Source organism: Antechinus flavipes, chromosome 4 (genome assembly GCF_016432865.1).
Source record: "Antechinus flavipes isolate AdamAnt ecotype Samford, QLD, Australia chromosome 4, AdamAnt_v2, whole genome shotgun sequence".
Lineage (NCBI taxonomy): Eukaryota > Metazoa > Chordata > Mammalia > Dasyuromorphia > Dasyuridae > Antechinus > Antechinus flavipes.
Genome location: NC_067401.1, coordinates 410,279,314 through 410,301,819, shown reverse-complemented (window position 1 = coordinate 410,301,819; position 22,506 = coordinate 410,279,314). Strand labels below are relative to the sequence as shown.

The window sequence follows — 22,506 nt, the reverse complement described above, 5'->3', positions numbered from 1 at the left end:
GAATGACATAACCAGGAGCATCAAAATATTTCAATGATAATTTTCAGGTCTTTTAACTCTCATTCCACAGTAAGTCTCCTTAGACCGCACTACTTCTGATTTTTGTTCCAGATTTTTTCAAACTGGCCTACTTGCCATATTCATATATGATATTCCAACTCCTTTTTCCCCTCAAATTCACCACTATGCCAACAGCCTCCTCTCAGTTTCTTAGAATATCTAGAAATTTTAGCTTAAATGCCACCAAACATAAGAAATTCCTAATCCCCCAGCTAAGTAAGCAAGGTGACTTGCCCAAGGTCACATAGTAAGTATCTGAGGTATCCCTGATATTAATTTTCTATTTTCCTTTTACATATTACTTTTATTTACTTATATTCTTTGACAGGACAACATTTCCCTTGCTCTCTCTTTCCCCCAAATAACAAAAAAAAAATTCAGTCAAATAGGTCTAACTCAGTAAAACAAATCCTTTTACCATGTCAAAAACATATGCTTCATTCTGCAGCTTGAATCCATGACTTCTCTGTCAAGAAGTGGGTCATTGCTTCATCTTCACTCCACTGGAATCACAATTGATCATTGCTTTAATCAGAGTTCTTCAATCTTTCAAAGATTATTTTTCCTTTAAAATATTCTTCTTACTCTATACATTGTTCTCCTGATTCTGCTCATTTTAATCTACATGAAAAGAGTTCTCTGGAATTGTTCCTTTCAACATTTCTCACAGCACAACAATTCCATTATATTCATTCATCTCCTGTCATTTGTTCCATTTCCCAACTGATGGACACCTCCTTTGTTTTCAATTTTTGCTGTGAGCAACAGAACTGCTCTAAATATTTTTGCATATATAAATCTTTCATTCTTCTTTCTTGGATTTATTTAAGGTCAAGGCCTAGTGCTATTACTGATATTGGGGTCATAGCTTCAATTCTGTCAGCATTACTCTATAGCATCTATCTTCTTGAGGCCCCTTCAACAGTTGTTAAGGATAACTTTAGTTGTTTAGTCTGAAGGCCTTAGGTAAAATCAGTAGTTTTATTCAAGCATAAATGAACTTTCACAATCATAAAGCCCTTCCAAAGCAATCAAATTCAATTGATATATGAATGAGAATCTTATCTGCAACATCTCTAATGAGCATTCATCCAACAAACAACCCCAAAGTATCTGAGAGAGCTGATATTAACCATCCCAATAAATTCTTTCATAGCGTATTTTGAGCAGAATTACAGAATTTTGTAGCTAGAAACAGGAAACAGAGACCCACTAATTCAACCTATACCAATTACATTCTTAAAGTGGACTTGTTAAGTCTTGGCGAGTGATGAAGAAATCACTACTTCCAGAGTCAATCCCATTTTTGATGGGTTTATTTGTTAATATTTTCCTCTGATTCTAGTTCTGTCCACTAAGGCCAAACAGAACAAGCCTAAATCTCTCTTTCACTTTCAAATATTAAATATTGCTACCATAACTTTCTTATTTCTTTTCTTCTTCTATTTAAACTGACATCAAGAAAAAATTAGAGAGCTTAAATTCACTTTTTTTTCTGCTAAAACTAAATCACAAATAGTTTTTGTCTGTGTATAGGATCAGTTTGTGACAAATTCAGTGAATGTACTATATTCAGTTTTTGATGTATTTGCAAAGGTTTTCAATTAAGAAAATAAATTATGGTATTACAGTCAGTTTTCTGTTATTTATATAGTAGTATGAGTAGTTCAAAACAGCAGGCAATTTTAAAATATTTATATTTGTGGTGAGGAGATGTTTGGGGATTTATATTTTAATGTGTTCTCTTTTTTTAGGCAATTTCCAATGTGATGTCATCTGCCTTTCATGCATTGCCTAGCAACATCCTATGATCCTGTCACAGTGATTAAGAGCATATTCATACATGGTGCTAAAGTTATAGGAAAACTCCTTACTATCTAGCTTACTCTGTTAATTAAATGATTAATTGAATTATTCATCCTTATACTTGTATGATTTTCTACAAATAGTAGGTACTTATCAAGAAGTATCTATTAAGAGTCTTACCAGGCAAAGAAGTATGAGGTATTCTAGTTAGATTCTAATCACTAAAAATTATAAGCAATACAATTACATGGATAGATGTAAATTTTAATAATAATAGCAATGATGTCTATCTTTTATTTATTACATTAAAGTTTGCACAGCATTTGGGGAATATTAATTCATTCACTCCCCACAACAACCCTAGGAGAGGTAGGTACTATTATTATTATTATTATTGCTTCCATTTTACATATGGGGAAACTATAACTAGATTTGAAATCAAGGCTACCTCACTCCATATCCAATGCCCTGTCTACTGTATCACCTTTAATGGAATTTATAGTCCAGCAAAGGGATATAAAACACACACTATTGTATTATAGAATAAAAGATAAAGGATGCATCAGATTGAATACACACAAAATGCATTGTAACATCTGAGGAGGAGGATAGGCATGGAGCCATGGTTCTGAGGACTGTTTGAGCCTAGGTGTTCTAGCTCCAAAGCTCCTATAGTTTCTTTCCATAAAGCAATTTGTTTTGTTTTGTGAGAGGAAGAATGAGGCTGAAAAATGTAATTTTATTGATGAAGGGAATTACCAGTAAAGAAACTACCCATTAGCAATACATATCTGTAATCCTCCTGCAAGTTATTACTTTAGACAGTTGCCTGGAGCACTGGCAATTAAGTCCCTTGACAGATCAGTAGGTTTTAAAAATTGGACTTGAACCTGTCTTTCTGAATTCCAAAGCTGGTTTCTTATCCACTATCTAGGACCTGTAAGATGCTTCTCAAAGAGCACAAAACATTACCCCGTGTGAAAATGATCTGGTCTTATGGCTGTATCAGCAACACTGGGGTAAGGATGCTCAAAGTCCATGAGGTGATAATAGACCCAGTTGAAACATAGAATAACTTGAGAACCTCTGATCAGTGCAGGTCTGAGTCTTCTGCTGGCATTTAACTTAGTTTAAGAAAAATGCTACATGTACAGAGCTCATTTAATTCAGAATATTTGGGAGGTGAGTTGGAGGATGGGATTTGTTTATTGCTCTTTGACTCTTAAGTCAAGGGAATGCTTTAAACTGTTTTACCCTTTGTTACTTTATATTTACCCTATGTACTCTATGGTTGCTGAGTTGGCAGCTAGGTAACATAATATAGAGCATTGTACCTGAAGTCAGGAAGACTCATCTTCCCAAGTTCAAATCCAGCCTTAGGCACTTACTTACTAGCTGTGATGTTGGGCAAATCACTTAACCCTGTTTATCTTAGTTTCATCTGTAAACCAAGCAAAGAAGAAAATGGCAAACCATTCCGATATTTTTGCCAAAAAATCCCAAGTAGGATTACAAAGATCTGGGCAACAACTGAACAGCAAAAACATGTAGTAAAACTTTTCACATTATATAGTCCACTGATAATGGTATAGGAATATGGTTCTCTATGGAATGGCTGCAGATGAATAAGGCATATGCTGGTTTATGCTTAGCATAATTTACAAGCTTTCATGCATTGCTAGGAAAGATCATGGGAGAGAAAGCCCAGTACTCTAAAAGATGCATATATTCAATTTCAGACTGCTGAGTGGTACACTACATAGATTCTGAGCCAGAACTTGAGAAGATTTGAGTTCGAATGTGGCCTCAGATACTTATTAGCTATATAACATTGGGCAAGTCACTTAATCTCTGCTTCATCTATAAAAATGGAATAATAATAGTGTATATTATTCCAGGATTATTATGAGAACTAAGTGAGATAATCTTTGTAAAGTGCTTATCACAATGACTGGCACATAGTAGGCGCTTAATAAATGCTTATTTCCTTGCTTTCCACTCTGCAGTTCACCAGTGTTTTTGCACATTTAGACAGAGAGATGGATAATGTCCTCACCTCCACAGTATGAATTATTGCCTCTCCAACTTAATTATGTCTCTTGACATAGCTCCCTAGGCCACTGGATTTCTAAAATGAAAAATGAGTTCCCCTATTATGGGTTTTCAGAAGATCTCCACAGCCTTTGTGTTTCTATTACTCTTCTAGTTAAACCATTTTTCTTCATGGCTCAGAAGCTGGCTTGAGTACTTAACCTCGTGGGAGGAATAAATGATGCAGACTTTGTGGCAACTGAATTAGACGAGAGCTATAGATCTGACCAGTCAATATGGAAGACTGGATTCCACATGACTGCTCTGAGTTTTGCAAATTACAAAGGGGAAGAAGGTACTGAGATCTAGTTAGTCCGATAAAGCAGCTTTTTTTCTTCTCACTTTGATATTTGTCATTGCTCTGTTTCACCAGAAAACCGGTCATGATTCTGGATGTCTGTGTCTCAGATAAGAGTTAAAAGAATTTAGAGAAAGAATAGCATGTGATTTTTTGGAAGAGTGAAGATGATGCATTCACAGGCTTATAGCTGGAAAGGATCTCAGGATGGAGACTTTCTCATCCAACCCTCTTATTTTCCAAAGAGAAGGACATTAATATCAGGAAAAGAGATCATAGATGGAGTATTGAAAGTGACTCCGATGCCATCTAGTCTAACCCCTTCATTTGACTGGTGAGGGAACAAACTGAGGGATGTACCACCGTCACACTGGTAGTAGGTGATGGAGGTGGCTTTTGAATCTAGGTCTAATTCCAGAATCAATAAATTTTCCATTCTACCATGTTATCTTTTTTGCTCGGATATAGTATACTTTGGATACATAAATTCACTGTTCACTGTGGTCCCTTTGCCCACTATCTTTACTACCAGAAAGCTTTCATTTAGACAATCTCTGTTTGAACACAGTATTGTCTTGTGTGCATCTCTCAGTGTTATTTTGAAAATTATTTCATAGGCACCAAAATAGGCATCAGGTATACATTAGGACTGATACGGGCTTTGATTATTTTTATATCTGAGAAATCAGGAGTATTGATCCATCTTCCTTAAAAGGCAGCACCAATTCAAGAACTCCAGACTTGGAATCAGGACTTGGAACTCCTGACTCTGATACTTGCTGGCTCTGACACTTTGGGTGAATCCCTTTTCATTTTGAGACTTTATGAGACTTTTATGTAAAATGGTGATAATAATACTCATTCTACCTGCCTTCGTTGTTTGGAAAGAACTTTGTAAACCTTAAACCACTATGAAACTATCATTCCCATTTTCTTATATTTATTTTTTCATATATATGAAATATATTTCAAAAATATACTTCTTATAGTTTCACATATTTTCATATAGCTACATATATGTATATAGATAGATAGATAGATAGATAGATAGATAGATAGATAGATAAACACATCAAATATCATTTAGCTTCTAACTGCTTTTTATTTCCCTGGAAAGTCACTTCAATCATGTAGATTTCATTTGCCACATCTATAAAATAAAATGCAGTGGTTCAGTGTGTGTATGTATGTGTGTGGGTATGGATGTATGAATGTGATTGTGGAGATGTGTATAACAGACTTTTTGGCAATCAAGTGAAACCTACTTCTTTAACATTTTTAAATGTATAAAATAAAATGTATAGGATTATAAAGGAACCAATTCTATTGAAATAAAAATGCAATTTTTTCCCACTTCTGTTCAGAGATGCTTTTAAATCATTCCACAGATCCTTTGTGGCAACATGGATCAAGGATTAAGAACTTCCATACTAAAATTTCTGCAGTATCCATCCAACTCTTAATTATACTCTATGTTGTCCCACAGCCCTGTTCATCATACGTTAGCACTATTCCAAAAACTTAGACTCAGTCTTTAAACCACCATGGTCTTCTAATAAAGATGCCTTCAAATTATCTTGTCCCATCCAGGACTTTTACCTAACTTCTTAAGCCATCTTCAGAACTCATCAATGGTGAATACCTCCATCTTCCCACTCTCCTCCATTTTCTAGCACTCCTTTAGATATTATCTAATTCTGGTAGAATAGTAGAATGTAAGCTCCTTGAGGGCAGAAATTGTTTGTTTGTATCTCTATCATCCTTTAGTATAAAGCCTAGCACATCAATAAATATTTTGTCACTCCAGAAAACAGAGCTACCAACAGATAATAATAACTGACATTTGTAAGGTTGCTATAAGATTTGCAAAATGTTTTTAAATACTTTATCTCATTTGAGCCACATGACAATTTTAGGGTGGAAGTACTGTAAGGTACTGTAAGTCCCATTTTACAGATGAAAAATCTGAAATTCAGTGAAATCATAAACTTATAAATGTAACACTTAAAATGTGAATCCAGATCTTCTTTCTATTAGATGAGATCAATCTCATAACCCCAACCTGGAGCCAATGGGACGGAGCCGGCCTGCAAAACTTGACTTTTGTTTTTAAAACAAAAACATTATTGGGTTTCTCTATTTCTTGGTGCATAAGGGCATGTAAGTGATGAAAATGAAGTTTGACTTCAAGGCTACTAGTGTCATTGAATGTATATTGTTTGGGGATTTTATTCTATCTCAGCAATCTATTTTTAATAAATGTCTAGTATAGTAAATCCATTTCCCTTTGAAAGATATGGCTTTATAAATTGAAAATAAATATATCACTATTACATATAAATGGTAAATCAATTACAATTGCTTTACACTGTATACAGTTAACTACTGGAAATCTTTATCCCATTCCAGCAATTTTTAAAGTTCTGGTAGGTTTCATATTTTGTTCAAAGACTTTGAAAAAATATGTGAAGTTTTGTTAAATCACATTTTTCCGTTAAATACTCTTATTAATCTCAGATCTAAATAGCAAGAATGCTTAAGTGAGTGATGCAATCACTAAGTATTATTTAAGTTCCTGCTATGTGCTAGGCACTGTACTAGGCCAGGGGGTGGGGGAGGGAGGGGGGAGAGATACAAAGACTGTAAAGCTGAACAAAACAAAGAAAAAAAAATGAAGCAGCTTCTTCCCTCAGAGAGCTTACATCCCATCAGGAGAAACAATAGGTGCATATGTTAGTTAATACAAAGTGTATAAAAGGTAAATACAAAAGCAGTATGGGAAGGCACTTGCAAAGGGGTTTAAGAAAAGCCTCATGTTGAACATAGCACTAGTCCTGAGTTTTGAAGAGACTTAATAATTCCTAGAGGTGGGGGGAAGAAAGAACATTCTAGGATGGGGTCTATTGTGGAAGATGAAGAATAACCTAAGCCATTGTGACTAGATTATACTGTTCATGAATATGACTGATATTTAATAAGCCTAGAGAACCAGGCCAAAACCAGATAGTGAAGGGATTATTTAAATGCCAAGCAAGATTTATTTTATCCGAAAGGTAGTAAGGAGTCACTGGTGATTTTTACCAGGAGAATGATATGGTCAGACCTGTACTTTGGAATAGTTGTATCTTTGGTAATTATATCCAGTATGATTTAGAAAGGGGAGAAATCTAAAGTAGAAAGACAAGCTAGGAGATTGTGGCAATAATCTGGGTAAGAGATGAGAAAGATATATCAGTATATGGACAGATAGATATATTCATAAAGGTATAGAGAAAGAAATAAGTATAGATACATATACATATATAGACATATGCACATGTTTGTATAGATGTAAATATTAATATGGATCCTTTTCTAAAACAGTCACAATGGAAATGGGGATTAAATGGAAAGAGGATATGGGGTAAAGCTGTAAAGATAAATTTGAGCTAACTGTTGAAGTGCCTTGCATATCAGGATGGAAAAATTTATACTTTACTAGTATAACATACAATATGTACCATATTTATAATGTAACATATATAAAACATATAACATCATATATTATATAATAACAATGTGTTATAATGGTATTGTGAGATATAACATATCTAAATACTAATGCATTGCTCTGAAGATTACTCCATCAGAACTGTAAAAATTAGATGGGAGAAGGAAGGGACAAACTGGAATAAAGTAACAAAGTAATAAGGAGTCCAAGAGAGAGGTGATTTGGGCCTAAATTAAAGGTCATTTTTATAGAGAAGTAGACTATGGATCTGAAATGTTTCAAAGATAAATTTAACAGAACATGATCATTCATTTGATTGTAAAATGAGGAAGAAGATAGAGTGACAGGTTATGAACTGGTTATGATTTAGAGGACTAACCATCATAGAAATACAAGAGAGCTAGGAGGAGGGATAGTTGTAAGAAAGAAGATGACTTCATCTATGATGAGCTTTTAAGATACTGGGGAACATTAAGGTGGGGAGAACAAGCCTGCAGAAGGGAGCTCTAGGGAGAGATGGAAGCTTGAGAGTGGAAAAAGGAGAGGACATAGAGATCTGGCATTCATCCGAATAGATGTACATGACAGAAGTTTCTTCCTTCTTGTTCTCTTTATCCCACCTATTTTTGCAAAAAGAAAATGTAATAACTCTCAAGAGGTTTGTTTTTCTTCCTCAGTGGAGGTGAGAAAGAAAATAGATTTCATTGTTAGGAATAAAAATTATTTTTAAACTATTTTTTTTAATGTGGGTCCTTGAAAGCAGGGAACTAGCTCTGTTCTTCAGTTTATATCTCCAAAACTTTGTGGAATAAGTGCCTTTTAATACAAAGAAGAAAAATGTAACAACTTATCAGTTTCTGCTAACTGTAGCCATGCTCTGTAGTCTACACATTTTTACTCAGTTAAGAAGTATTTATGAAGTGCCTTTTTATATGTGCTAGAGATACAAAGAACCTCTCCCCACTTCCTAAAAAAAAAAAAAAAAAAAAAACTCTTCCCTCAAGGAACTCACCGTCTAATGAGGGAAATATGTATGTATGACATTCCAAAAATATTATTAGGCATTTTAAAAATTTCTTATTTATTTATTTAAAACTTAAATACAAAATGGAGGAGGAACCATTGCTATGTCTATAGCACAACATAAAAGAAAATTCAAAATAGAAAGCAACAAGTTTCCATTTTAAAAAGCCTATATAATGCTATACATTGTATTCAGAGCTGTCCATTTTTTTTGCTTCCTTGTAAGTTTTCTTTTATTCTCTGCTATATTAGTGCTGTTTTAAAGATTTTTTTCCACCACATTAAGACTTTTGAGACATAATGTGGATTATTAAGGAACTTTAATAATTATCCCCTTCTAATAGGAAGCACAACCATAATTGCCCTACTTTAGACATAAATATCATACAAATGATGTATCTGTATATCATATAGATTGCAACAACCAGATTGTACTTTTTCTATAGCTGCAATATTTTAATGTCATTGACAGTGGAGCATAACATCAATCAGTAGTTATAGGGAAAAGACAGATTAGGTTTTAAAAAAAAAACAGTTCTTGGAGTTTTGTGCATTGTCATTCTCTTTGACATGGGAGGAAAAAGTTGGATTAGTTATAAGTTAATAATTCTAGCATACTGATTTCAGTCAATTTTTCAATTCTTCAGGCATCTATTCCTTTATATAAAAATAAGAATAAAAAATTCATTCTTTGGTAAAGACATAAAAAATTTTTGAGTTCTTCAAAAACCAAGTATTATAAGCCTATAGATTACATATTAATGCAATGAGTACATTGGTATTTAAAATTTATGGATCATTTTTCTCTTTTATTTATAATAAAGCATATATTTTGAACTCAAACAGGGAATAAATTTAAGGAGTTCGTTTGAATTCAATTTTATTTTTTTAAAATTGGTAGTCATATCTACATGTGCCCTCTAACACAATGAACATTTTTTGTCTTGGTAATCATAGCTACTACTTCTATATAAGTTAATAGGAAGCCAATTTTAATGATTGAGATTTTACCAATTTGACTATCATTCTTGGTTTTCTCTCCTAGAATCTTATATGCTCTCTCTTTCTCAACTCATTCCCCATACCTGTTAATTTTCATTCATCTTTCTTAGGAGTTGGGAATTAAATATTTGTTTTGTTTTCTCAACATCATCTTAATAATTAACTGTCAAATTTTTATAAGCAATATCTCTTCTTTTCCAAGCTTAAATTATTCTATCAGGTGAGTTGACAGATTTCTCCTGTGTATTCTGTTTTTAAGACTATTGTAATATGATAAAATTGTGAAGTTCATAAATCATTGAGCTGAAGGGGACCTCAAAAACCAACTTGTCTGCCCCCTTCATTTTACAAATAAACAAAAGCCTCAAAAGATGTGATATAAAGATCACACAGACTCAGGATTTGCTCTCATGGTTTATAGTTTGGGTGCTTCAAGAATCCAGTTTCCCTTTTTTCCCCCTCTTCCTGATCATAGTTGAGAAAGATATGGCCCAATGAGATTGCTCAGAGTAACTTAAAGTAGGACTTAGGTGATTTGGATTTAAGTCCACTAAGTCTCCTTACTTTAAATCCATTGTCCCACACCTTTCCACTGTTTCATAACTATCTCTCTCTACATATAATCCTAACCCCCTCTGATCATGAATTTATATTTAGTTGCCTATTTTCTAATCTTTCTTTTATATGTTTGTTTTACAGGAAAAAAGTGCCAGTGCAAATGTAAAACTTAAGCCTGCTAAAGAGGTTCCAGGATTGGTACATCAACCTAGATCAAAGTAAGTTATTTTTCTAATTCCCTATTTTGATTATTATGATAATATTTTAGGTAGAAATATTTAAAGTGCTCCCAGGCCTCTGGGACTCATAGTTAAGTTATCCATAGGGACTTAATTGATAGGGTATATTTTGAGGCAAATTTCATCTTTCCAGGCTTATCTGTGGACGCTAATAAAGGGAAAGAGAATAACATTTATATAGTCAAAATTTCAGTAATCTTCATGCTACCTAGTCCAACCCATTCCTGAGAAAGAATACCCCATCTTCTATTCATAAAGTATATACCATACTCAACAAATGGTCATCCAGTCTGCTTGAAGACAGCCTGCCATCTGAGACAAAGTATATTTCCTGCACTTTGGGGTAACTTGTGGTTAGAAATCTTTTTCCTTACCATCAGAACTCAATTGCATAATCATTCCTAATATGTGATCATAGTGAAGCAGGTTAGTGATATGGCTAGAGAGTTGATTTTGAAGCAAGGAAAACCTGAGTTCAAGGCTCAGCCTTGTGGGACTTAGAGCAAGTCACTTCAGCTTTCAGTACCTTAGAAAGCTCTCTAAAACTATGTGTTACAAAGAATATGTTATTTTGTGTTAGTAGAGGAAGTTTCCTCACTGGGAGTTCCCTATACTAGTAAAATCCCAGGTTCATTCTCTATCCCTAATCTTATGCAATAATAGTTCCATTAAGAAAGTATAATTAATCACACATTTTTAAAGCACTTAGAATGTGCCAGACTCTGAAATGGGCATTGGAGATCTAATGGAAATAGTGCGTGCCCTCAAAGTTGCTAACATTCTAGCTGGCAGAGATAATATGTACCTGTGCCTACAAAGGAGAAAATGGTGGTTTGAGAGAAAAAGAGAATGGAAGGAAATCAGGAAATGCCTCATGTAGAAGTTGATAGTTGAGCTACATCTGGAAGGAAACCCAGAATTCTAAAAGGTTGAGATCAGGACATTGTGTTTAGGCATGAGTAAGAATGAGCCAATATGAAGGAACAGACATGGGAGTTGGAAGGTCATATACGAGGAAAAACATGAAAGCCAATAGAACCATAAAGTTCAGGGAGGAGAATAACGAGGAATATTATGAAACTCAAATGAGATGATAAAATCATCTCATCAATCATCTATTTTTTTTTTCCTAGTTCCAGAACACTCATGGAGTAAGGTATAATAATAAAGCTGAAAAGGCAAATTGGAGCCATGTTGGAAGAGCTTTGAATGCCAAAAAAGTTTCTATTTGATCTTAGGAATGATAGGAAGCCACTAGAATTTATTGCATTAGTGGAGTCACATGGTCAAAATATTGTGCTTTAGGGAATGTTGCTTTGGCAGAAATGTAGAAGATGGATTGTAGTGGGATTCAGTGACTAATTAGGAGACTTTTGCAACAATCCAATCTTCTATCTGTCTCTGTCTCTTGTTGTATATTTGTATTTGCATGTTTATACGTGCATGTATACATATACATAAAAACTACATATCTGTAATTCTCATCAGCTTCTCTGGAATATCGATCACTTCTGGAGAAAATCATGAAATTCTACTGAATGATTCCATTACAAATTTTTGCTCTCTGATTTTCAATAGATCTCTGCTTATACATGACATTTCTTGGATTCATCTCTTGTTAACTATTATCTTTGCTATAGCAACTCTTTCATTTCTTCTTCCATAAGCTGTCCAAATCCCCAGCCTTCCCAACAGGTGACCCACTCCTTATATCCTTCACATATTGATATCCTTGATATCAATGAAAAGATTCAAACACACTTCCACAGAAAGTCTTTTCCCAATTTTTCTTAATTCTATTGACTTCTCTCTCTTTATCATTCCAGTTTTTCTAGTGGATATGGCTTATTTGTGTATCTTTGCTTCCTTATTGTGTTCCCCATTAAATTGTGAGTTCATTTAGGGAAAGTGCTGTCTTTTGCTCTTTTTTTTTCCTCTAGGAACTTATCATGGTGCATATAGTAGGCATTTAATAAATGATTATATATATTATATATTATATAACATGTTATTTCTATATATATATATGACTGACAAAGTAGGTGTGCAATATATACACATATATATGTATATTTGTACATACATATATATGGATATTTATACATATATGTATATATAGTTAAGTAAAATACAAGGTAATATTAGGAGAGGAAGAATAGTCATTAATCCCCTAGCATACTACTACCATTCTATCCCTGCAAAATGACCTTAAGTTGCCATAGTAAAGTAAAAAGAGGTGTGGACTTGTAGCCAGGAGATCTTGGAATCAAACTGTACCTCTAGAGAGGTACTTGGAAGAACTTGGTCTTTTTAAACTAAGATCTTCAACGGGTTTCAGTTTGAGGCAATACCTATTCCATTATTAAGGCTAGGTAGTTAAGTGTCTGTGGCCATATTTGAACTCAGGAAGATGAATCATCCTGAGTTCTGATCCAGCACTCTATCCATTCCTTTACCTGGCCATTCCATCAAGTTTCATGCTATTTTTTTAAAGTGCTATTTAAAAAAATTAGCTACTGCTGTTATATCCGTAGCAAGAGTAAGAGACATGTTGTGAATGGGGTGGGTTTTTTTTTTAAAGTCATATCTTCAAAGGAAACTAGATTGAATATCCTGTCTATTATGGCTCTCTAAAAGAAATGCTATATAGTTCCCTATTTAGGCCAAGAACAGAGTATTCACAGATGTTAGAATATAAAATTATCTTTTGCAGAATTCATGGCAGTATGCTGTAATCATCTTTATCACCCTTTAGGGAAATTCTATCATCATGACCAAACTGAGGCCACTTTGTATTAATCTGTGGGACTCCATTCTATTAAACTGATGTTGGAGCAATAGATAGTTAATAACATGTGTGCTATCAAAGCACCTTTATATCAGGTTTGTGGAGGTCAATCCTTGTTCCATAAAAGTACAGTGATAAAATTCTCTTATCTATTCAGTAATGATGAAAGAAACATACCTGAGGAGCTTTTCTGTGCCTTCTGGATGATTATTAATATATTCTTGATACATTAGACTAACATCAGGCAAATCTGCATTTCATAAAATTTCCAAAGAAATACTGTCAAATTAAAACATATAATAGAAAACTTTTTTCCTCTCTTCTCCAACTGCAGACAAGTTTGAAGTTTAACTATAAACTGGGGTGCTATTTTTAAAATGTCAACTTCATTGATGATTTTGTAAAGTTCAGAAAATCTTTGAACTTAAGGTGAATTTAAGGTTTTATTTCCTACCTTATTTGTTGCTCTATAAAGTAAGGGGACAAAAATTACCATGGTTTTTATCCTTGGTACACTGTAGATAAAGAAATTAAATTGCAGGGCATGGGCCTCTTATATCTACTTTAGGGGATTTATACTTTTTATGAGAATAAGAGGAAAATTCCCATACATCAAAAGGCAAATAAATAATGCTGTGTGACTGTTGTTCAGTCATTTTCTAATCATGCCCAACTTTTCACGGCCCCATTTGGGGTTTTCTTGGCAAAGATACTGGAGTAGTTTGCCATTCCTTTTCTAAGTTATTTTACAGATGAGGAAACTGAGAGCAAAAGGGTTGACTTGCCCAGGGTCAAATAGCTATTGTTGTTTTCCTTCATTCTTGAAAATAACCATGACATCAGGGAGGTGATATGATGACATGCAAATGAAATGGATTTTTTTCACCTCCCTCACTTTCTCTTCCGGAGTCCTGTAGCAAGGTATAGATCAGGACAATTGGAGATGGTGCTGAATGAAATGGGAGAACTTGGTCTTTTTAAGCTAAGATCTTCAACGGGTTTCAGTATGATTGAAGCAATACCCATTCCATTATTAAGGCTAGGTAGTTAAGTGTCTGTGGCCATATTTGAACTCAGGAAGATGAATCATCCTGAGTTCTGGTTCAGCATTCTATCCACTCCTTCACCTGGCCACCCCATCAAGTTTCATGCTATTTTTTTAAGCTGCATCATGAAAGAGCACTAGGTTTTTTAGTCCAAGGACCTGGATTCTAGTTTCTCCTTTGTCCCTTACAACCTGTTGTTCTGGATAAGTCACTTGTAACCTCACTGGACTGAAGTGTTCTCCCTTGCAAAATGAGAGTTTTGGACTTGATAGACTTTGAGGTTCTTCTAGCTCTGAGAAGAATGATCCTGTCTTCGCAGAAGGAACTTATATCTCAGGAAGTCAACTGAGTTGCATTTCTATTGATGAAGTCTGGGGAGGTTGGTAGAGAGTTGGGATTTTAATAATGCAAATATTTTCATACTTGTATAGCATGAAGTGTGATAGCCTCACAACTTAATAGTGTTTGTTTGAATGTACTGCAGATTAATCTTTTTCTGTGCGATCTAAGGAACTTTTCAACACAACTCATCAATTTTACAATCTTAATTTGAAATTGTTTATTCTCAGCTCTTTCAGCTAGACAAAAGGCCACTCACCCTCTATGTGTCTTTTGTAAATACATGGAAATTTCTGAGAAATTTGCTCTTTACCATTGGAGTGCTGCTGCAGAACCCATCATTTCCCTATAATGAGTATGTCTGTTGTTTTCAAGGAAAAAATCGGACTCCCTTAATAATGTAGTTAAGTCTTATTAGCAATGAATCAGAGACCAACAATCATCATGACTATAGCTGATATTTAAAGGCCTTTATAACAAAAGCAACTTTTTGAATAAGAAGCTAGAAAATACCATAAGGATTCATTTTCTTCATTTACTCATTTTCATTCATTTTCAACTTTTCGTTACCCCATTTGGGATTTTCATGAGAAAGATCTTTGCCATTTCCTACTCTAGCTTATTTTACAGATGAGAAAATTGAGTAAACAGGGTTAAGTGTCTTGCCCAGGGAATGCTAGTATGTAATTTAATATCCCATTCTACCCCCTGTCTCTTCTGCTAAAAATTCTTTATTTTGTGATTCCAAATGTATTTTAAAAACCATGTGCTTCAGATTTTTCCATAGCAAGTCTTTATAAACAGCTGAGAATTAGGTACTTATGGAAGTCATCTCTACAGCAATAATAAGAATCCCTTGAAGTAAACCTAATGCCTTGGTTTGGACCCAAAGAAGGTGAAGTTCATGAAAGTACTTTATAAATGTTATTATTACTCAAGATTTTTTTATGAGATTTTGTGGGAATTTGGAAAAATATACTAGCTTTGGAGTCAGAGGACCGATCTGATTTCTAATTTCAGTTCTGTATACCACCTACTAGATGCAAGATCTTGCTAGCTGTGTGACAAGTCACTTAATTTCTGGACCTCAGTTTCTTCATCTGTAAAATGAAGGAATAGGACTAGATAGTCTCCTTTCCCTTCCAGCTTTAGAGCTTTGATCTAAAGATTTCATTTTCTAATAAGTAACTTTATTTTTTTATAATTCCATATTTGCCCACTTTTACAGCAGAACTTCTTAACTTTTTATGGGTCATAACCCACTCTGGCACTCTGATGATGTCTTTGGACCATTCTCCAAATGTTTTTAAATGCACAAAATAAAACACATAGAATTACAAAGAAAACTGATTATCATTTTTTTTAAATTTACTGACTACAAGTGAAGAACCCCCACTTCATTGACTAAAATTGTGTCAGGAATTGGAGGGTAAAGGAGAAAGATACATCTGTCCAGATTGAACTTAAATCTCAGCCTAGTTATCAGTTTTATTTCATTAGTGAGTGTTTGTTCATGCTCACTATATCCTGCCAAGCTTATTGTTTTTTGTTTTGCATTGTTTTTGTTTTTTAATAATACCTATTTATTTTCAAAATACACACAGATAATTTTCAACATTCACCCTTGCAAAACTGTTTGTTCCATATTTGTATCCCTTCCTTCTTATCCCCCTCCTCTAGATAGCCAGTAATTCAATATAGATTAAACATGTTCAATTCTTATAAACATATTTCTACATTTATCATGCTGCACAAGAAAAATCAGATTAAAAAAAGAGAAAAAAAGCAAGCAAACAACAACAATCAAAAAGGGGTGCAAATACTATATTATGATCCACATTCAGTCCCCATATTCTTCTCTCTGGATGCAGATGGCTCTCTTATCACAAGTCTATTGGAATTGCAACCATGCTTATTGTGACAGAATCTTTATCTTACAATCTTACAATATCATCTTTTTCTGAAGTATCTGACTCATTCATTGCATCACCTTTCAGGGATAATTTATGACCACCCCAGAGCCATTCTTCCAAACTACCTTTTCTGATAAAATCTACATGTTATATTTCAAAGCAAGCAGTGACTTCCCCATGAGTGATTTGGTCAATCTTTTCTTCTTTGTTGGTTGTGATTTGTGTAATCAACCAAAGTCAGAGTTAGTTTTAATCACAGCTTACATTTTTTAATAATTCACAAAACACAAAAATATTCTTCAAAATACTTGAGATAGGCACCATTTTATCTTCATTTGATAAATGAGGAGACTGAACCTCAGATAGGTTAATTGACTTACCCAAGAGTCATCATGGTGTAGTGGAAAGAATGAAACATTTAAAATCTAGGGACTTAAGATTAAAATTCTAACTACCACTTACTGTACCTCCATGTCTTTGTACAAGACTCAACTTGTTTCACTTGCTTTGATTCCCTTGTTGTTAAAATAATAACTACCCTAGAGGAGATTCTTGTTACTCTGGAAGCTGGACCCAGAGAGTAACTGTGCTACTGAGAGTTCCTAATTCTAGTATGCATTTAGTTTAAAATTTTTGGAGTACATCTGTGGCCATTGGAAACTCAGGATCTCTTTTCCACCATTCTGTGTTGGAACCTCTGGGTAAAAGCAGATGAGAACAAAGTGATAGAAATCCTAAAAAGGGTGTGGTAATCCTCAGCTTTAGTACATGCAGCAGCAGGGACTGTGCTGAAAGGGCAAAGCTTATATCACGTACTGTCATATGTGCCAAGCATGTGGGAGCCCCAGTTGGAAGGGTGCTACTAAATTGAATTTTGGAATCATAATGGATTACAGAATTTTAAACGTATAGTCTTAACTTTTTAACTTTTCTTTCATAAATTTCAGAGAAATAAAGTTTTGCTTTCTACTTAAAAAAAGGGGGGGGTAGTAGTTTATAGTGCTTTGAGGTTTGGAAAATACGTATATTATAACTCCTTGGCTTCCTTTAAATTAAAATCCCATCTTCTACCCAAAGCCTACCTTCCTTATCCTTCTTATAGTTTTGCTTTATGTATATTTGTTTGCATGTTGTCTAAATTGTAAACTCTCTGAGGACAGGGATTATCTTTTGCCTCTCTTTATATCTTTAGAGGTTAGCACATTGTCTGGCATATAATAGGCGCTAAATAAATGTTTAATGGATGAATTAATATGATCCTGAAAAATTAAGCTCCTTTACATAGAAACAACCGCGAAATAGCTCTGTGGATAGAATGCCTGGATTGGAATCAGGAAAACTTGAGTTCTTTAAAGATAGGTGCTATAGTTGACCCCATTTTACAGATCAGCTTAACTGAGGCTCAGAAAGGTGAAGTGACTTGCCCAGTGTTACTGAGTATCCAAGATAGAATTCAAAGCCAGATCTTCTAATTCCCACTATTGTACTTATGACCATATACCACCTAGCTGCCTCATGTTCATTCAGCTTGGTAGGGCCAGAGCTAAGGAATGGGGCTTCCAACTCTAAGTTCAGAGCTTTCTTCCCAAACCATGTTATCCCCAAATCATATAGACATATAAATATATAGAGGAAGGGAAGACAGTATCTCATCTGCTTTGGGGACTGAATTTAAATGGTACCATCATTTTAAGGTCCCATTGTCATCTTAGCATAAAAAATGTTGACCGCAGGGACCTTGCATAAACGGTGGTTTGTTTCCTACCTTTGTATCTCAAAGGAATGGACTATCTGGCCCTGCAGCTAGGTCTATGTTGGCTTCATATGTGCTAAGAGTATCTGTATTATGTGCTTTTTTGGTCCCTGGGGCTGGCTGGCAGGTTTGTTCACTTTGTTTTACTTAAAGGATCAATTTGGGAAAAGTGGTAGTTAGGGAGTCTGTGGTTCAGTTCAGGAAAGATCAAACAGCTTTTGCTGTAAATAAATCTTGAGCCTGCCCAGCCATTAGCTTTGGTGTCAAACAAGTCACAGACACAATGAGACTTTTGGAAACCGCGGTGTTGAATGCAAAGGCAGTAGTCATGAATCAGAAGCAGAATTCACAAGCCTTCTTCCTATTCTCAAGCCCAGTCTTAGGTACAGAACACACATGGTAAATTGCAAGTGTTACTGCTTATTGTCAGAATGATGACATGGGGCCAACAGAAGCAAATTACAATCATAAAATCCCAACCTGGAAGATCTCCTGCTTCAATCCTCCTCGTTTTACAGATCCTGTGATTTAGTAGAATATCCAGGAGAATGTAAGCTTCATGAGGGGAGGGACTATTTTTGACTTCTCTTTAATTCTGACAACTAGTATAGTGCCTTCTTGTACATAATAGGTACTTAATAAATACTGGGGATTTTACATTGGAAGAGGAGGCTTAGGAAGTGTCCCATAGCTAGTTAGAGACATATTTGTTGGCTAATTCAACAATTTTTCTTCTATGTATATATCTCCATGTGGTTTATTGAACAGTTGTATTGGGTGAATAACTAGTCAAAAATAAGTCAGTGGAAAAAATTATTGAGCTGCTTCTTTGTGCTGGGCACTATAATAACCAGTAAATCTCCATAATGAATGTGGATTCCTAAAAAATAGTTTGGGGGACAAGGCTGCTTGCAAGGGGGGGGGGGGAAGGACAGGGTCCTTTTTGTTTTAAGAGTTATAGGGGCGTGGGGATGTATATGTGTGTGTGTGTGTTGTATGTGCATATGAATATACACTGGATCCTTTTCGATACCAGAGCTAATATTCGATATAGATATAGTATATGAATATTAGAAACATATAATCACCATATATTCTGGGTTGATATTGACTCAGATCAGTCACCTGATTATTTCAATTTGATGTTGGAATGAAATGAGATATTTGTAAGTCATTCAGTAGTTAACAAAATAAAATTTGTTTAGCCAAAGAAGGAGGCTGTTCATAAAGTGAGGACAGTTTAAGATGATTTACCTGAACAGAGTTCCTATGCCTGGGCTGCCCATCATGATCAACAGCCAAGCATTTTGAGAATACCTGGAGCTCTTCAGTGGCTATTTTATCCTCAGACAGGAGGGAAATTATGTCAGTAACCTTAGCCCTTAATCCCTTGAGCCAATCAAGAAAGGTCTCTGTACTTGTTTAAAGGAAAACTAGACTAAACTGCATGAGGGCAGAGTTTAAGATATTGCTCCTGTAGCAATATGGAACTATGCCCAAAGGGCTATCAAACTATGATCCAGCAATTTTTCTACTGTGTCTGTATCTCAGAGAGATCATAAAGGAGGGAAAGGGACCCACATGTGTAAAAATGTGTATAGCAGCTCTTTTTGTGGTGGCAAGAAACTGGAAACTGAGTGAATGCCCATCAATTGGAGAAAGGCTGAATAAATTGTGATACATGAATGTTATGGACTATTATTGTTCTGGATGATTTCAGAAAGTCCTGGAGAGACTTACATGAACTAAGTGCTAAGTGAAAAGGGTAGAATCATGCAACAGCAAGATTATATGATAATTCTGATGGAAATAACTCCTTTCAACATTGAGGTGAACCAGGTCAGTTTCAATGGTCTTGTGATGAAGAGAGCCATCTGCACCCAGAGAAAGGACTCTCGTGACTGAGTGTGGATCATAACATAGTATTTTAACTTTTTATTGTTGTTTGCTTACATTTTGTTTTTTCTCATTGTTTTCCTTTTTGATCTGATTTTTCTTGTGCAGCATGATAATTGTGCAAATATATATATAGAAGAATTGTACATGTTTAACATATATTGCATTACTTGCCATCTAGGTGAGAGAGTCAAGGGAAAGGAGTGAGAAAAAATTGGAATACAAGGTTTTGCAAGGGTGAATGTTAAAAACTATTTATACATATGTTTTGAAAATAAAAAACTTTTTTTAAAAAAGATATTGGTCCTACCATAGCATGCTTGATGAAGAAATAAGCCCATAAAAGTTAGAAATCACCAAAATAAGTATTTGAATATCTCTACGTTAAAGCATATGAACTTTATTCATAATACAGCCTCTTATTCAGAGCATATTTATTCTCATTTCATATATAGTTCTGATAGCTTTATTTTTTGGATTCTAAGGCTGTGAAATTGGAGAGAGATATGGACTCTTGTGAGCAGACACAGTAGTAAGAAACAAATATCTGACATTTCAAAGGAAGTAACAAAAGATAACAGGAAGGGAAGTGACAAAAGAATTCCAAAAAGCAGATGGAAATAACACTATATGCCTCGAAAATATAAAGATGATGTTCCTGAGTCATCAAGAAAAAACAAGGAAACCTGCCCATCAGGGAAAAGTTAAATTCTATTCACAAAGACAGAAAAGTATATTATTTTAGAAAATATTTTGGGAAGATTTCCATCCCAAATAGCCAAACTGGGACAAAAATAAATGAGTTAATTAAAAGAGTAAACACAGAGTCAGCAAATATTTTCTAGGGGCTTCCTATTGCCTCCAAGAGCAAATACAAAATGTTAGATTTGAAATTCAAAGTCTTTCCTAACTTAGCACCTTTCTAATATCCTTACCTCTTACTCTATGATCTAGGAACACTGGCCTCCTGCCATTTCCTCAAATAATATACTCCACATTCAGGCATTTTCTCTGCCTGTCCCCCATACCTGGAATGCTCTTCATTCTCAGCTTCTCTCTGGCTTCCTATGAGAGAAGCCTTCTCCAGCCCCTCTTAATTTTGTTATCTTCCCTCTATTATTATTTCTTGTTATAGAACTTATTTTGTATATTTGTTTGAATGTTGTTTCCCTATTAGACTATAAGCTCCTTGAAAATCAGGACTGTCCTTTGCCTCTTTTTGTATCCTCAACACATAGCTTATAGTACCTGGCACATAGTGAATGCTTAATAAAATGTTGATTGATTGATTGATTAGTACCCACTAGGTACTCTAGACCAAAGTTTCTTAAACTTTTTCCACTCAAGACACCATTTTACCCAAGAAGTTTTTATGTGGATGTATAGGTATTTAAAATAGATCTATAAATCAAGCATTTACTGGCATTAAATCATAATTTTATGACCCCCCCACATTCAATTATGATTCCATAGGGTCATAGACCACAATTTAAGAGCCTGGGCTCTAAATAGCTATCTAGGAAGACTCATTCTCTCCTCTCCTTCTGGTTCTTGGATATCCCCATATGAAAATTTGGGAAATAATATCTTCTACCTCACAGGAGTATTGTGAGAATGAAATATTATATATATTTATTTATACTTTGTTATTGTTTTGTACATTATTAGAGATTATTATTATTTATGTAGTGCTTACTATATTCAAAACATTTTAAAATTATTAGCTCACTTGACCCTCAACACTCCCTTGGGAAGTAGGTGCTACTATTATTCTCATTGTATAGATAAGGAAACTGAGGCAAACAGGAGTGACTTACCCAAGTGTCTCACAACTGTAAGGGACTGAAACTGGGTTTGAATTCAGATCTTTCTGACTCCAGACCTAGTGCTCTGTACCCTGCATTAATAAGTTATAAGTATTTGCTTTCCGAGGAAATTGTCTTTACTTTCCCCACAGGTAGCACGAGTTATATTTCTGTTCTCACTGTCTTCTCACACTATACACTTAGCTGAGTATCGTGCTGCTTTCAGCTTTTCTACAATATACCTTTCAATGTCATTATCAAAGTTTATTTTCCTTTTGCAATAGACATATACACATTGGATCATATTATTCCATTTAGGCCTTCTCTAAGCATTTTTTAGAACCACATATGTTTATTTGGAGACAGAAATTAACTCTCACTTCCCTGTAATGTTAATGC

At 34.6% G+C, this 22,506-nt stretch overlaps 1 protein-coding gene across 5 annotated transcripts in view; it reads left to right on the top strand.

Moving 5' to 3' along the window:
* The window catches only part of C4H1orf21 (chromosome 4 C1orf21 homolog), a 278,222-nt gene that overhangs the window by 230,151 nt on the left and 25,565 nt on the right, over window positions 1–22,506 (top strand). For all 5 annotated transcript variants that reach the window (XM_051998791.1, XM_051998789.1, XM_051998790.1 and 2 more), the window contains one exon: window positions 10,470–10,546. In XM_051998791.1, the coding sequence (XP_051854751.1) occupies window positions 10,470–10,546 (77 nt within the window). The remainder of the gene's footprint in view (window positions 1–10,469; window positions 10,547–22,506) is intronic.